Source organism: Heterodontus francisci, chromosome 1, assembly GCF_036365525.1.
Source record: "Heterodontus francisci isolate sHetFra1 chromosome 1, sHetFra1.hap1, whole genome shotgun sequence".
NCBI classification, from domain to species: Eukaryota; Metazoa; Chordata; class Chondrichthyes; order Heterodontiformes; family Heterodontidae; genus Heterodontus; species Heterodontus francisci.
The window spans coordinates 268,065,550-268,081,665 of record NC_090371.1 but is presented as its reverse complement, the minus strand read 5'-3'; the positions used below and the strand labels follow the sequence as shown (position 1 = coordinate 268,081,665).

At 39.4% G+C, this 16,116-nt stretch overlaps 1 protein-coding gene across 1 annotated transcript; it reads left to right on the top strand.

Annotated features, from left to right (window-relative positions):
• Window positions 1-219: 219 nt before the first annotated feature.
• On the top strand, window positions 220-1,577 carry msx1a (muscle segment homeobox 1a). Its single transcript, XM_068025513.1, has 2 exons — window positions 220-721; window positions 1,049-1,577. Exons 1-2 carry the CDS (start codon window positions 265-267, stop codon window positions 1,471-1,473), a joined length of 882 nt encoding a protein of 293 aa, XP_067881614.1. The 5' UTR covers window positions 220-264; the 3' UTR covers window positions 1,474-1,577.
• Window positions 1,578-16,116: the final 14,539 nt, after the last annotated feature.

Sequence of the window (16,116 nt, the reverse complement as noted above, 5' to 3'; positions counted from 1 at the left end):
AGCTATCAATAAACTCTTCCCAGCAAGTGGCCAATCAGATTAAGTGCTAATTTATTTCGAAAGATTATTGATGGCGGGCACAGTGAGCCATCCAATAGCAGCTCTCAGACCCACCCCTGAAGGTGCTGATTGGACAGCGCCCCGCAAAGTCTCGCTTCTTAACGCCTGGAGCCGAGTGGCAATCAGGAAATTGACAATGTTTTGAACCGCGGACGACAGGACAGGCCCGAGTGCGATCAGGGTGTTTGTGTTTTTTTTTTATTAATGCTCCAGTTGGAAAGGGATCGACTCTATATGGCCCCTTGTTCTGTCATGAGTGCTTTGCAAGTGACAACTGGCGGCGTGAAAAGCGAAGAGCCCCGCTCCTTGAGTAAAGGGATGCAGAGCAATGTGAAGTTAGCGGCAGAGGAGGAGATAAACAGACCCAAAGCTTCTCCTGCGCTGCTCCCTTTCAGTGTCGAGGCGCTCATGTCCGACAGGAAACCCAGCCGAGATAGATCCGCTTCGGAGGGACCCCTTGAAGGCACCGCGCAGAACCTTAGCCCTCAAATCGGTGGGTTACCGGCGCAGGAGACATTATCCAATCCGCTGTCCGCAAACACTTCCTATACCATGGAAGGACTGTTAAAAATATCTGAAGACGCACTTGTCAAATCGGAGAGTACCGACCGACAAGAACGGACGCCGTGGATGCAAGATTCTCGGTTTTCCCCGCCGCCCAGTAAGTGAGACCTCATATAGCATCTTTGTATTTACATCTAGTCATTACCCATCTTAGAAAAACAGGATCCTTTCAAACTTGACTTGTAATATTGCTATAATCTAACGTGTGGCATGGAATGGCTCCGTATCCAAGTCACTTAATTCCCAAGCATCGACCCACGTTATTAGATCCCTAAAACTTGTACATGGTTTTGTATTATTTGGAGAAGTTCGGTACTGTTAGTTTTCAAATTTGAAAACTATTTTAGTTGTAAGTGTTAAGATAATTGGTTTATCTGGAGGGGGCAAATGAAACTTAATTAACTGATATTTATATTTATTTTAGGACGAATGAGTCCGCCTACCTGCACTCTCAGAAAGCACAAAACCAACCGCAAACCCAGGACTCCTTTCACCACCTCGCAGTTATTGGCCCTGGAGCGCAAATTTCGCCAAAAACAGTACCTGTCCATCGCTGAGAGAGCAGAGTTCTCCAGCTCCCTCAACTTAACAGAGACTCAAGTGAAAATCTGGTTTCAGAATCGCAGGGCGAAGGCCAAACGACTGCAAGAAGCCGAACTGGAGAAACTGAAAATGGCAGCCAAACCCATGCTGCCACCGGCTTTTGGCATTAGTTTTCCTATCGGTACGCCAGTCCCCGCAACTTCTCTTTATGGAGCCTCTCACCATTTCCACAGACCCACTCTACCAGTATCTCCAGTTGGACTATATGCTGCTCACGTCGGATATAGCATGTATCATTTAGCTTGAAAGGAGCCGAGAGGAAAGGGGAAGAAAATATTCTTTAAAAACAGAAATTCTAATGAACTTTTCTTCCCCGTCTGTTTTGCAAAGATTCCCCATTGGAAGGGGGTTTGTGTACGATGTAATATACTGTATATTTGAAGTTTTATCGTTTATATTATGCATATATTTGTTAAATAAATGTAAGTGTTTCAAGTAGTTTCTTAAGCTGATAGTGTTTTTATTTGAAATCGCTAATCAGAACTTTACATGGATAATCGATGTGACAATTCACAGACCAATACCTTAGCACACCGACTAATCGGTTCACCAGATTCGATTTGTTTTCTTTTTTTTAAGGTAAAGCATAATCTTGACTGCAGTAACACCACCTTTGTTTACATATATCAAAACAGTTCTGCCTGTTCAATGCTAGCTTTTCTCTAGTTCCTACAGGGTTGTTTTTAAAAATTAATTTGACGTAACTACAGTTGCATTTATTTTCGGTCCTGTCCATTTTCTGACAAACAATTAAAATAAATTGGAGCACAGTTTAAAAATAACTGGCTTTAGAAGTAGGAACAGACTTAAACGCAACAAAGTGAATTATACCGTTCTGTTTTGCACTATGGATTTTTGTGTTTATACCGTGTATTTACACTGTCATTATCGATTTGCAAGCAACTTGAAATATTTCTACAGCTGGTACCTATTGCTTTGAAGAATTCTCTAGGTTTTTGCGTCGGCGCCGACGTGCTCAGAGACTACCGTTTTACAAACCTTCAGTATTTCTGGACTCTGTTAAACAACTTGGCTAAAATCGTTCTCTGGTTTAAATATACGATTGGCTAAATAATTGTAAATGACTGTCAAAGCGCTTTTCGTGTGTCAAATCCCCCACACATTTTTGCACTGAAAATTCATCCATTTGACTTTTCATTACAGTTCTCCACCGTCCTGCTGTACTCGAAGGTAATGTTTTTCAGAGCTAATAGTTGTTAATGCAAATAGACGGTGTTCTCTCCACCCTTGTCCAAAAGAACAACATTTTTCTTCCGGTTTTGTAAGTAACGAAGAGTCCACGAGTTATTCACCCGTCCCATCTCTATTTTCACCCTCCCTGAGGGGGGGAAAATACAAGTGACTAGGACTTTTTTTCACTTTTGACCCCTCGGTTAGACTCTGGTGGTTTAATCTTTAAGCTTTGTCTTTTTTCGCTCTCTATCTGAGGGAAGTCATTGACAAATAATTGCTGTAATGAGCAAAAACAAAGCAATCTTCTGCAGGCGCAGTGTGGCTCCAGTTTGACTGTAGCTGGGGGGCAAAACGGAACCCTTTATCATTCCAAAAATTGAAATGACTTTTACCTCTTCCACCAGAGGCTCAGTAGCGTTTCCTTTATATTTCTGTGATCATTTCCTACCGCGAATAATGGGATTTAATGAAATTCTGTGACAGTAGAATTATTTCCGTCTTTTAAAAAAAAAAGACTATGATTATAGATTTAATACTTAACTATGTGCCAAGTCCCTTACCATTAATACCGAAGGGTACAGATTAGGCAGCCTTCTCAAAGGAAAATATGTTTCAACAGGTCTATTAGTTAGTTATTTATTAGGTCCTTGAGAGCTACCGATAGCAAGGCATTTTGAATGCTCTGTTTGGGATTATTGGCCATTACAATGCTAAACAGGATTCCGAAGACTTCTTTTTAACTTCAAGGGGCAAAAATCAAGAGCGTGACCTCGAGTAAGAGTCCCACTTATTGTTTAGGAACCGATTTTTCACGGGTGGCTGAAGCAGTGAACCCCATGTCCACCGCCCCCGCCGATTTTAATATAAAACGTTAGCATTGGAGGTGACAGACAAACGTCGAGTCCCTGTGCTCCACACCAATCTGACATCGCTTTAGTCGATCCCAATATTGCCTTTCAAGTCAATATTCCATTTGAAAATTCACGCAGTTGCCTGAAAAAGCTCGGAAGAAAATGTGACATTACTGGACTCCTCTCTCAGCTTCGCTTTTTTAAACTGAGGGCTAGTCTCATTGCTCAATTACACCCCATATGCCAACAATTAATAAATAAGTAATGACAATAAGTTCGGAATCATACAGATGAACGCTCCGGCTGAAAAGAAAAGTTCACACAAAAGACGAGAGATTTGCCGGTCCTTTTCATGGGGTTATCGTTCTTTTATTTTTTTCTCTTGCCTGGGGTTAAACAGCAAACAAAAACTCGACTTTTTTCATTTGAAGGATCGCAGTGGGTAGTTGGAAGTGGGAATCTGTGTTTCCCTTAAACAACAGTGTGGTGGCGCCATGCAGCCTGACCAACAGACATTTAATAATCATCTTTTAAATCACATATTGATAGACATTAACCATGATCACTAAATACTGTTTTCGCTGCTTAAACCTACGTTTTGCCAATGTGCCACTCACCGTTTTTGTTTCCTTCATGTTAAGTATCGCTACATATATATTTTTAATTCTAAACAAAATATTAGAATTTTATTCTGAAGAATTGTCAGATTCACTCAAGAGCCGATCTAATTTAGCAACTATGTCGCGCTATTCCAAGTCAATGTTCCTTCTATTTTATTTTTAAGGCCACTTAATGTTTGTTCGAGTACTTGGCGGCATCTCGGGACAGTTCAGTGATTAAAGGGTTAAAACGCTGTTGTCTGAACGAGGCCAAGAGCTTTTGTATCCCGTGCATTCAAAGGGCAGACACACTTAATCAAACTACAAAGGCCAGGTGGAGGTAAGATCAAGCTCTTTTGTTTTGATCGATGGAGAAGCAATTGTCTTTATTGCTTTCAACTCAGAGCACATTTCAGTCACAAGAACCGACTTTCGTGTTTCTGCGTTGCTTTTATAGAACTTTCGTCAGACTTCACATTCCCGCATCACTTTCGTTTTCACAAGCAACGCACATGCTGCTAAAATGTACAGTTGGAAATAGGGCCCGAGAGCATGTAAACAAATCGGTTACATGAGCTAGATGGAATCGGTTCAAAGTAAATTAGAAGGGAATTTCCATAAGAGGACATAATTTTATCCCAGTTGCTACTCTTGTCAGTGTCTGGTGTGACAAACCTCAAACAGCAAGTGCAAAGTGTGTGCCAGTTCCGTTTACAGAGCTCAGTTACAATTCTCTGGCTTTTCAGTAAACCTCGGAGAATTATCAAAACATGACTTCAGACCTGATGTAAGATAAACATCACTCGATTTATTTGCCCTGTTAGCTGCTGTTCCAGAATGCATCTCGTTAAACCGCTAAATACCCCAGGCATATTTTTTCAGGTATTCGATATCTATAGATTTTAATTAAGATGGAAAAATGAATCAATATCACCGACTAAAACTTAGACAGTATTTTAAAATGACTTCAAATAATTGCTAATTAGCTCAATATCTGGGAACTGATACGGCAATTTATAAATACGCAAATATTTGAATAGCAATCAGTTTGCTGGCGGTTAAACGGGCGTGGATTTTTGTGGTTAGTCTTTCAGTGACTGAAATGGGGAAGAGAATCAGCGAATCCCGCTTTATTGAGCCATCCTTCGGTTAATTTCAAAGTATCACAAAATTGAGTAAACGCGCGTTCATATTCAGTTAACTTTTCCAGACTGTCCCGCTCTATTGGGGGTCTCGTTTAATAACACTCCCAAGTTGTGAACTCACCAGGCTCACTTCGAGCGAATGTACATATGTCTTTTAAAAAAAAAAGCATTTTGAATATCTATGTTGTAAGTCCTTTAAAGAGAAAGGATAATTAGAGATCTATAAACTGGCATCACAATTAAAATGACAAAAATCTCCAGGTACCAAAACATGCAAAAGACGCAAACATAGGCATTAGCAATAAAAACGTGCTTGCAGAATTCCAGTAAAATCAAAATATCAATCATGTTTGTATATATTAAACAACTGTTAACGAGCGAGATGGAGATTTTAAAATATTAAAAGTTGGGACCAGGCTTTGGCGGAAATAATAAAGGTGGCTTTGAAAATAACCATTTAAACAATAATACATTAATTTATGTAAGGTATTACGGGAACTTTGAATTCACGAAATAAAACGAAATACAAATGATGATCATTTAGTGGAATTGCCTTTTTGAAACGTTTATACGTTTTTGTTCTGAAATATACAGAGCGCTACTTTCATAATAAATATTTAGCTGGTAATTCGAGTTTTTTATATGAATGCAACCGAGATTCGAACGGTGTGCCGTCATAGGAGTAGGCCTTTCATTAATACTCTTTATGCGTGTGATATATATTTGTAGAATAAAGCGGCGAATTGTTACTGGCATCACTGCAGCTTGTTGTAATGTAGAACTGTACCAAATTCTACTCAAGTTTCCAGCAGATTTATGTAACGTGTCATGTTGCCTTGTAAATTGCTTGGTCCATGTCAAATTAGCCATAACGTAGTTTATTTTATGTGTCATTTATTGTACCACTGTAAACGTGGGCAAAGGCCATTTAGAGAGAGAAAAATGCTTCAGCGAGCAACAATCCTCTACAATAAATGGTATCAGTTCTTCCCAGGGCTGTATTTAGGTAAACGTTGAATGCCGTTCTTGCGATGGGAACAATTTAGGAAGCAATCTGCGCGTTTTTCTGGATTCTGGTGTCATCTGTTTAATATACAGATTGACGTGAGTCTTCTTAGAGATCCTACAATATTGTTCTTGCCTTTCTGACTTATTCTTCGTGGGTTGTTTCCGGCAAATGACAACTAGACTTAATATTTCTCTTTCTATATATTTTCTTTCAGTATCTAAAAGTGTGATACAAAAAGCAGACCCCCCCTCCCCCCCTCCCCATTTCTTTTGCAATATTTTCCCAGTCCCTAGGGATCACGGATAATCTTGAAAAGTTTATATTGGAACTTTCAAAATCAACACCCTGAGAACTGAAAGGAAAGCCCGGCTGCAATGAGATGCCATCGTAGGTCTGAAACTATTAACACCATAAACAGTTATTGTAAAATTTTGGAGCAAAGACGTAATCTATTTCAAATTTATAAAGGGATCCTTGAGATTACTTTGTAAAATCATATATAAATATGTACTAATACTGGAATCATTAACCCTTTATTGCCTTTAACGATCCCATCATTTGATGTTCGGAGAATTCTTGCACCCTCTGCAGTTAGTCAAGAGAATTGAACCTGCCCATTTCAGCGCAAAGGCAATGAAGTACATACACCCACTCTCCCCGAGCACTGGCTCTTTATTGTAAGACTATCCCGTTAGTCCGTGTAAGTGAAATATTGCACACACATCCTATCAATTTTCAAATTCTGTCGCAGTTCAGAAGGTTTGTTTGCTTTACCAAGCCAGCTCTCAATGCTGCTTTACTATTCGAAACGATCAGCCACGGGTTTAGAGAGGAATGTTCACGTTATTAGGGAAGTGATGGCGTTAAAGGGAAAACAACGTTATGAAAATGCATTAATGCTCTTCTCCTGAGCAGTAATAAATATATAATGTGCATCTATGTTAATAAAGGTTCAATCAAAGCTTGATATATTAAATATGGTTTAATATAGTCAATTTACTTATGTACGGATCTGACTCTATACATAATATATATGTATATATGTCTATGCATAACTTCAAATTCCTCGAATATGCGTATGTTATATGTTTAATATATTATATTTAAATATACACATATATAACGTGTATTTATGTATAATGTGCTTGCATATATATGTCGTAAACATGTAGTATGTGTGTTTTATATACATATTCGAGATATTGGGGTTTCTATATACAAACTCAGATAGAAACATACATTCAGCCCCATCGTTATTGCTCAGTTGACCAACAGGAATTTAGCAGAAATGGTCGTTCATGTACACATACACATTACATTATATATATATGTATATACACGCATGTGAAATGTTATTAATATAGTTCAGAGGTAGCTGGTGTAAGGGCCAAGAACAGAAAGAAGCTCCTGTTCTGTAATCCAGTGAATAAAGCTATACTTTGACCAGTAATGTTTGTGTACTAGGATCTATTATGGGGCATTTGTACAGTTATATAATCTATTAGTTTTTAAAATGCTATTTTGGGGATGATAACTTTTTTAGGTTGCAGTTATACTTGTCTAATAGTCTGATATCGGTAGCTGGCCAGTGCGAATCACGGCCAAGACTGGAGTTATACTATGAGTTGCGAATGATACTTTGTCGATCAGGACAGCGTTCCGGACATGCGTAGTTAGACTCCTTCCCCAGATATTTTTGAAACGTCAGAGAGGGAAAGGCTCCAATTTGGTATCACATCAAAAGATTCCTTACTTCGATAATAGTGTTCAGGAGGTCCTGGCATCACCTGAGCACATTTGTCCCTTTTTCAATTTGGCTTCGTCCCAGCCTGTTCAGCTGTTGTGATGCTCAAGTAATGTGGGACAGCCTCCGAGAAGGAATCTCAAGGCAGCTTGGCAGTAGTGTATTGGGCAGTCGGATTTGGATCAAACTCCTAAATTAAACCGCAATTTTGCATTGAGGTGCATCCGAACCGGTTTTGTATTGTCAGGAAAACTGCGGCATAACCGCACCTGCAGTTCAGCAGGGTGTGGAAGCAGTTGATTTTATTTTCGTCTCCCGTTAGAAACAGTCAGAGTGAGAACAGCCACCTTTCAACGTTATCAGTTGGTGTTCTCCAGTTCCAATAAGGACAGAAGTGATCTATACTAAAATAATTGCCTTAGTGTTCTCGATTAACATCAACAGTAATCTGGATACTGACAATAATAACTGAAGTGCAGAACTTGTTCAAATTTATGAGGTTTAAGCTGTTGTTATTTATGAGAGTTGCAGAAATATATATTACATCCCATCTGTTTTCATAGATTAACTTGCCTTCTCGCTTGTATCCTTCAATCCCCGCACTCCCCCCAAAATGCAGCTCATGCTGATTTCAACCTTTTACGCTTCAAAGGCTTTCCCTGGGTATTGATTCCGCAGCTTTATTACTCTTTGGGTGAAAACATACCGCCTCTCTCTCTTACTTTTACTATCCTAATTTTTAACTTATCTTCCCTGATCAGTTTGTCAACATTCTCAATTATCTTGAAAACTTTCTTTCCAAAGAAAGCTGGCCCGAATTCTTTCTCTTTTCGCCATGAATCCTGATACCTTCATGATCACTGTTAGCCAGAATTACTTCATTGCTAACCTCTGTATACCTCAGGTGACAAGAACTGCACATTGTATGTACCCCAGGTCGGGTCTAAACAACTTCTGATACACTAACTACACAGTCTCCTCTCATGTGTTGTCCACATGTAAAGTTGTTGTTCTCTATCTCTCCGCTAATAATGTTCAGTAGTGCCTCCAGTTTTATAATTATAACACGAGTTTAGGTGAATTCTGAAACCCTCAGGCAAACAACAATTTACCTTGACATCTCAGGACTATAGCTAACATTAGACAGTGAGATAACTCAAATAAGAACGGAAAATGCTGGAAATACTCAACAGGTCAGGCAGCATCTGTGGAGAGAGAAACGAAGTTAGCAAGTTCAGGTCGATGACCTTTCATCATAAGATTTTCAGCATCCGCAGTACTTTATTTTTGTACCAAACTAACAGCTTACAGCACAAAACCTGTGCCCCACCCAAAAGCATACTGAGCATAAACTTTATTTTGAATCATGGAATTTTAAATTAGGTGGAACCTTATAAAGCTTTTTATTAGTCAAAATACAGAATCTCGTTTGTGGGTTGTTTTATATCTATGCAACACATAGGCACATTCGCAGTTTAACAAACTAGGTTTACAGTAGACTCCATAAAGCAACTTCTTACTTGCTTGCATGGGACCAATTCATTTTATGATAGCCAGTAGAAGTCTCTTGCTGCGCAAATACCTGAAGTTTTGAGCTCTACGTGGTGTTGCGGCGTAGCCGTGTCCCGCAGTCCACACATCTCGCAACACGTATTTTAAGTTACAGGGAGCAGTCAAAAAGGTTTACGGGACAATAAGCTTTATGTTTCAATATAGAAATTATTTATCTAATGGTCTTCATAAGCAGTAAGTCTTTCAGAATGTCCTTAATATATTGTTCATTAGAAATGAGGACTATTCTGGACACATCGAATTAATTACTGAGATGTGTTTAAGGTACTTCCGATATTTCTATTATATAAAAGTATTAATATTTTATTCGCAACGTTTAACAACAAAATAACAATAAATCCATAAGGAATAAAACAGAATCAGATTTAGCCCAACATAAAGCAAATTATTTTTGTTCCAGGAACTGCCTGCCATGAGCTAGATTACAGGGCAGTTATGAGAATTGAACCCTCCACGAAAAGAAATATGTCTGTGAAATCTAATTTCAGAGATTTTTTTAACGAGCGGCGATTTTTACCTGTCGGCCCTTTCAATGATGTATAAGGTAGCGCATTTTAATGTTTGATCATAAAAGAGTGCATTAGTACCAGTTTAATATTGTAATCCCGCTTCATTCTGTCACTGGGGATAATCATTATTACCCTGATCCTTTTTCAATTGACTGTTATAAATTGCGGCATTGGTTTCCATACGCGAAAAGGACTGAAGGCCAGAGATATCTGAAATTCGAACCCAATCAGTTTTGTAGTGGCCTAAAACTTCGCCAAACCGCACCTATTGTACCAGAGCCTATCAGTGGCCTGTCATACCCATACATTTACCCACATAACGCAACAGCACCTCATTAGCCCAGATATGTATATCAACTCCAACGTTCAGAGCATGACTTCAGGCTACCGAAAATTCATTCGCTTTCTTTCAATTGTCACTGAACTGCATGAGACTCGGGGCCGGTGTCGGCTAAAGTCTGTGATATGTTTTTGGGATTTCTCAGAGCCGCCTTGGGACTTTAAAAAAAAACTATGCTGAAGGCAGTATATAACTTTTAAGTTGTTGTCATCGCTCTGGGAACAGCTTGGTCAGCGACACATTAGTGAATTATTTGGAAAGTAATTGCTCACTCTTTCACTTGCTTTGATCATATAATACAGATGGGATGTGGTGAATAGGGCGGATTTTCAAGCCAAAGGGAAAAATCACACGTCTTTGTAAACATCTCAAAAATCAAGATTCCCATTAAATGTTAAACCCTGTGAAAAGTCGACGTTACGTGTCTATCACAGCCGTTAGTAAAGATGTTTGCTCGGCTACAAACTTCGCAAAATAATAGGGTACATCTTTAGGGTCTGAGATTTTAACAAGTACAAATAGGATGGAAAAGATATTCAAGCGACTGTCATCACACTCTGTTGTCGGCCGTAGATTTCGAATTTCTTTTCCTGGCCAAGGATATACCTGATTATTGGAGCATTAGAAACCATGCAGAATATAGTGAATATTGATGATTTAAAAGAATGTAACTCTGAATAACAGTTTGAAACATCTTCAAGCGGATATCGTTTATTTTTGTTCGAACCACGCCGATGGGTTGGGGAAGCATCAGAGACACTTCTGGGATTTGGACCACTAGAAGGGGCTCATAGCTCAATGTGCGCCCCCCCACCCCCAACCCCCCCTATTCCCCGGTGGTTTCAACTGTTTTCGTTTCTTTACTAGAGGTCGCAATTCCAAACCTTTTCCGTCCCCTCCACTCTTAATTACTTGGTAGCCAGAAATTATATGCACGGTTCACTAAAAGATAACGTATTTCGTGTTAAGTAGCGCCATTCTGAACTATATAACGAATTATTCCTTATTATTATGATCTATTAATGCAAGATTGTTAAACAATTTCTTCAGTTGAACGAAGCTCAGCTGGTGTCTGCAAGAGAGGTTGACTTGTTTACCTGCAGTTTACGTTCAATTATTGAGAGCTTTTGCAAATTTGACAGTTATATCATTCTTGGTCTATTAAACTGACAGTGATACTTCATAATTCCCATATTTAACAGTTTATTGAACGATCACTTGTGTTTTTAATATATATATTTCAGATGATATATAATATATTAAGGACGGTACTTTTAAAAACTGTTTTACTATAACTGTTCGTTCTTCCCTAGTCACACATCTGGAATGTCCCCAATGTATACACTGGAGGTTTCTGTGACCTCCTCCCGCTTGTCGCTGACAAGGCATTAACCAATGAAAAATAAAACGGAATTCGGAGTCTGACAGTCTTCATTCACAAACAAAACCCCTCCAGTCAGCCCTCGGAAATCCAACAAGTATTTTTCACTCCTGATTTCTCCTCATACAAATGCGATACACCAAAATATTGACTATGTTTCCTTTCGTTCACCCTCTCATTCTGTTCCCATCTCAGCAACACCCCCCCCCCCACACGCCCCCCCCCCCCCATCCAGTCACCAAACCTACAAAACATTCCTGCACACAAATATCATTTGCGATCAATGTCAAAGTGTTCAATAAAAAAAAACACGCGAGGAAAAGTACCTTTTGGAAATAGATTTCTATCTCAATTTCTACATTCTTTACAACTATTTTGCAGCTTTGAGTTATTTTAAATGGGCCAGTGGAAGAAGATTTGACGCAGGGCAGTTTTTGTATACGTACACTATGCAGGTTAGTGCCCGCAACATTATTCTCCTAAAATATGACAGTGCCCAATTTATGTCAGTCCCGTGTTAGTGCATTAAACTTCCATATTATTAATAGTAGCTGCAAAAGGAGGGAGATCTGTCTAAGGCTTGCACACATTCAGACTCGGTGATTTACTGTTTGCGCTATTAGCACCAATGTACCTATTACCAGTTATAATAAGGGACTGCCCTTCTTGGGTCTGGATCTTATTAGCCGTCCGGTTCCCGCTGCCCAAGAAAGCTTCTGCAGAACAAAAAAAGAGAGCATTAAACATTAAAGGTGACCCCGAAGGCTGAGTTTGTTCCAAGATAATTATGTGCAACACACATGGGGTTTTAAAGGTGTGCACAGCAGCTGCTCGACTTGCTCACACGCATTTTTTTCTCAAGGAATTCAAAAATCTAACAGTTTGTATATCGTTCCTTTCCTTTTGATATCCGTTGTATTTTTGATAAGTATCTTTCATTAAATAATAGTTTGAATAAAATTGCGTTTCAAATGAAAGATTACATTCTAACCAGGGCATGGAACAGAGTTATTCGGTGGTTGAAAACAATACTTCGTTAAATATAAGCATTTGGCAAAGATAAACAAAACACGGGCTACCAATCCGAACAGTTCATCATCTGATGCTCTATTAGCTAGCTTGTGCTTTTGGATGCATTTATATTATTCTCATAAATTCTCAATGCTGCTTCAAGAATAGCTGCCCCGAGCCGACATAATAGTCGTCTTTACACTTAACATAGTTCATGTTGTGTGAAGTACTTTGAGTCGCTTCTGAGGGACATGATAAGGCACTATATAAATGCATAACTTCCTTAAGCCTTATAACAAAGAAAGTACAGTCAAAACAATGCTTCATTTCAAATGGCATCAATTATACTGATAAACTCTGGCTTCAGCTCTGGGACAGTGCATGGCAAAACTACAGGTTTGGATTTATTTGATTCACAGTGATTATGCTGTCCTCTCAGAGTATAGTGCAAATTTAAGCAACCCTGTCTACGCCTTTACAAAAGCAAAATACTGCAGATGCTGGAAATCTGAAATAAAAACAGAAAATGCTGGAAATAACTCAGCAGGTGTGGCGAGAGAAAGAGAGAAATAGAGTTAACTTTTCAGGGTCAATAACCTTTCATCAGAGTTCTGATCAAAGATCATCGACCTGAAATGTTAACTCCACTGCTCTCTCCACAGTTACTGCATGGCCTGCTGAGCATTTCCAGCATTTTCTGTCAATACCTTTGTAGTGTAACAGTGACGGAACAGCATTGTATATGCAACTATATAAATCCAAGCTCTTTCTTCTTAACTGCATCATCACAATGTGGCAAATTTTGGAAGATTACATTTTGGATTTGTACATATTTGCACTGTATGGATCCACATATTGCACAAGTTCATGATCACTTTGCCTTGATACATAACTCACGAGCACAGCAGAATAAGCAGCACTACATGGAAAGACGAGGTGGTGACGGGCAGACCAGGAGTAACGTCTGCAAGCGTACATTTTGTTTAAAGTCTCAGTGGGGAGTCAAAAAAAGAAAATGGCACCTAGTTCACATTAGCAGTATTCTCAATCAGATTGGGGGCTGGGAGGGATTTCAGGTGTAAATTCAGAATGGATAGTTTAATTTGTTTCTAATGGTATTTTTTTGTTTGATTCACTTCTGTTTGTTACCATAAATTATGTATAACAAGGAACTTAACTGAGATTCTGAAGTGGCTGAACTGAATAGAACAAAGAACAGTACAGCACAGGAACAGGCCATTTGGCCCTCCAAGCCTGCACCAATCTTGATGCCTGCCTAAACTAAAACCTTCTGTACTTCCGGGGCCCATATCCCTCTATTCCCTTCCTATTCATGTATTTGTCAAGATGCCTCTTAAACGTCGCTATCGTATCTGCTTCCACCACATCCCCTGGCAGCAAGTTCCAGGCACTCACCACCCTCTGCATAAAAAACTTGCCTCACACATCCCCTCTAAACTTTGCCCCTCGCACCTTAAACCTATGTCCCCTAGTAACTGACTCTTCCACCCTGGGAAAAAGCTTCTGACTATCCACTCTGTCCATGCCGCTCATAACTTTGTAAACCTCTATCATGTCACCCCTCCACCTCTGTCGTTCCAGTGAAAACAATCCGAGTTTTTCCAACCTCTCCTCATAGCTAATGCCCTCCAGACCAGGCAACATCCTGGTAAACCTCCTCTGTACCCTCTCCAAAGCCTCCACGTCCTTCTGGTAGTGTGGTGACCAGAATTGCACGCAATATTCTAAGTGTGGCCTAACTAAGGTTCTGTACAGCTGCAACATAACTTGCCAATTTTTATACTCTATGCCCCGACCGATGAAAGCAAGCATGCCGTATGCCTTCTTGACTACCTTATCCACCTGCGTTGCCACTTTCGGTGACCTGTGGACCTGTACGCCCAGATCTCTCTGCCTGTCAATACTCCTAAGGGTTCTGCCATTTACTGTATACCTCCCACCTGCATTAGACCTTCCAAAATGCATTACATTTGTCCGGATTAAACGCCATCCGCCATTTCTCCGCCCAAGTCTCCAACCGCTCTATATCCTGCTGTATCCTCTGACAATCCTCATCATTATCCTCAACTCCACCAACCTTTGTGTCGTCCACAAACTTACTAATCAGACCAGCTACATTTTCCTCCAAATCATTTATATATACTACAAACAGCAAAGGTCCCAGCACTGATCCCTGCGGAACACATACCTCCATTCAGAAAAACACCCATCCACTGATACCCTCTGTCTTCTATGACCAAGCCATCTTGCCAGCTCACCTCTGATCCCGTGTGACTTCACCTTTTGTACCAGTCTGCCATGCGGGACCTTGTCAAAGGCTTTACTGAAGTCCATATAGATAACATCCACTGCCCTTCCTTCATCAATCATCTTCATCACTTCCTCAAAAAACTCAATCAAATTAGTAAGACACGACCTCCCCTTCACAAAACCATGCTGTCTCTCGCTAATAAATTCGTTTGTTTCCAAATGGGAGTAAATCCTGTCCCGAATAATCCTCTCTAATAGTTTCCCTACCACTGACGTAAGGCTCACCAGCCTATAATTTCCTGAATTATCCTTGCCACCCTTCTTAAACAAAGCAACAACATTAGCTATTCTCCAGTCCTCTGGGACCTCACCTGTATAATTTCTGTTTTATATGTAAATACATGAATTTAGCTCCATTCAAATTACATTGGATTTGGATATAATTGTGTCTCCAAATTAAAGTTGCGAATTGTATGTATAATGGAAGTGCCTTGTTATATTGTGGTGACCATGTGCAGAAGAACAGATGCCCAACTGGCATTTGCAATCTGTGCCCTGTCACCAGCACCAGGGTGGTGGTATCAGACCTCTGGCACTGTACTGGTGATATCTGATACCTTGCAACAATTGTGGTACCTGATCCTTGACAGTATAGATACAGAATATGTGTGCATGTGCCCTGATGACCTATTGGTGGAAGATCCACTTTGTTTTCTAATATTCTGCTAGAAAGTTTAGAAAATGCATAAATTTTAATAGTTGCTCAACATTTATTGTATAATTACTCATCAAGTATTAACAACACATGAAAACAATTTAAATGGAGTCACAATATTGTCAATACAGTTCTTGGGGGCCTCATTGCCAATTCAAACACAAAAGTAGAGCTTTAGAAAATAATTTTAATGAGGTTTTCATTTACAGTTTTGTGAATATTAAACAATTTTGTTCTTTTCCTTTTATCAGATGTTTTAAATAAAAGCAACTCGATAATTATAATTTGTTCTGGTTATTAAATAATCCTAAAGTGATGAACATACTTAGTGAGCAGTTGATAAAATCTAAGTTTCAAAAGTATCGAGTAACAGAAAAGAGACAGAGAAGTGTATAAAACAAGTATGCATTTCATAGCATAAACAGTTCCAGATCTCCTTGTATTAGATCCTGACTGACCCATTGTTGCTTTAGAAAATGCAGAGATTTTCCCAAATGTTATTACTCCTTAGATTTAAGAAGAACTTTAGGATCAATCTGTAATCTGGT

Bases quoted from the DNA above. Each gene is read 5' to 3' on its own strand.
- msx1a (XM_068025513.1), top strand. From the start codon at position 265: ATGCTCCAGTTGGAAAGGGATCGACTCTATATGGCCCCTTGTTCTGTC. The intron at 722-1,048 runs GTAAGTGAGACC...TATTTATTTTAG, and splicing joins TCGGTTTTCCCCGCCGCCCA to GACGAATGAGTCCGCCTACC.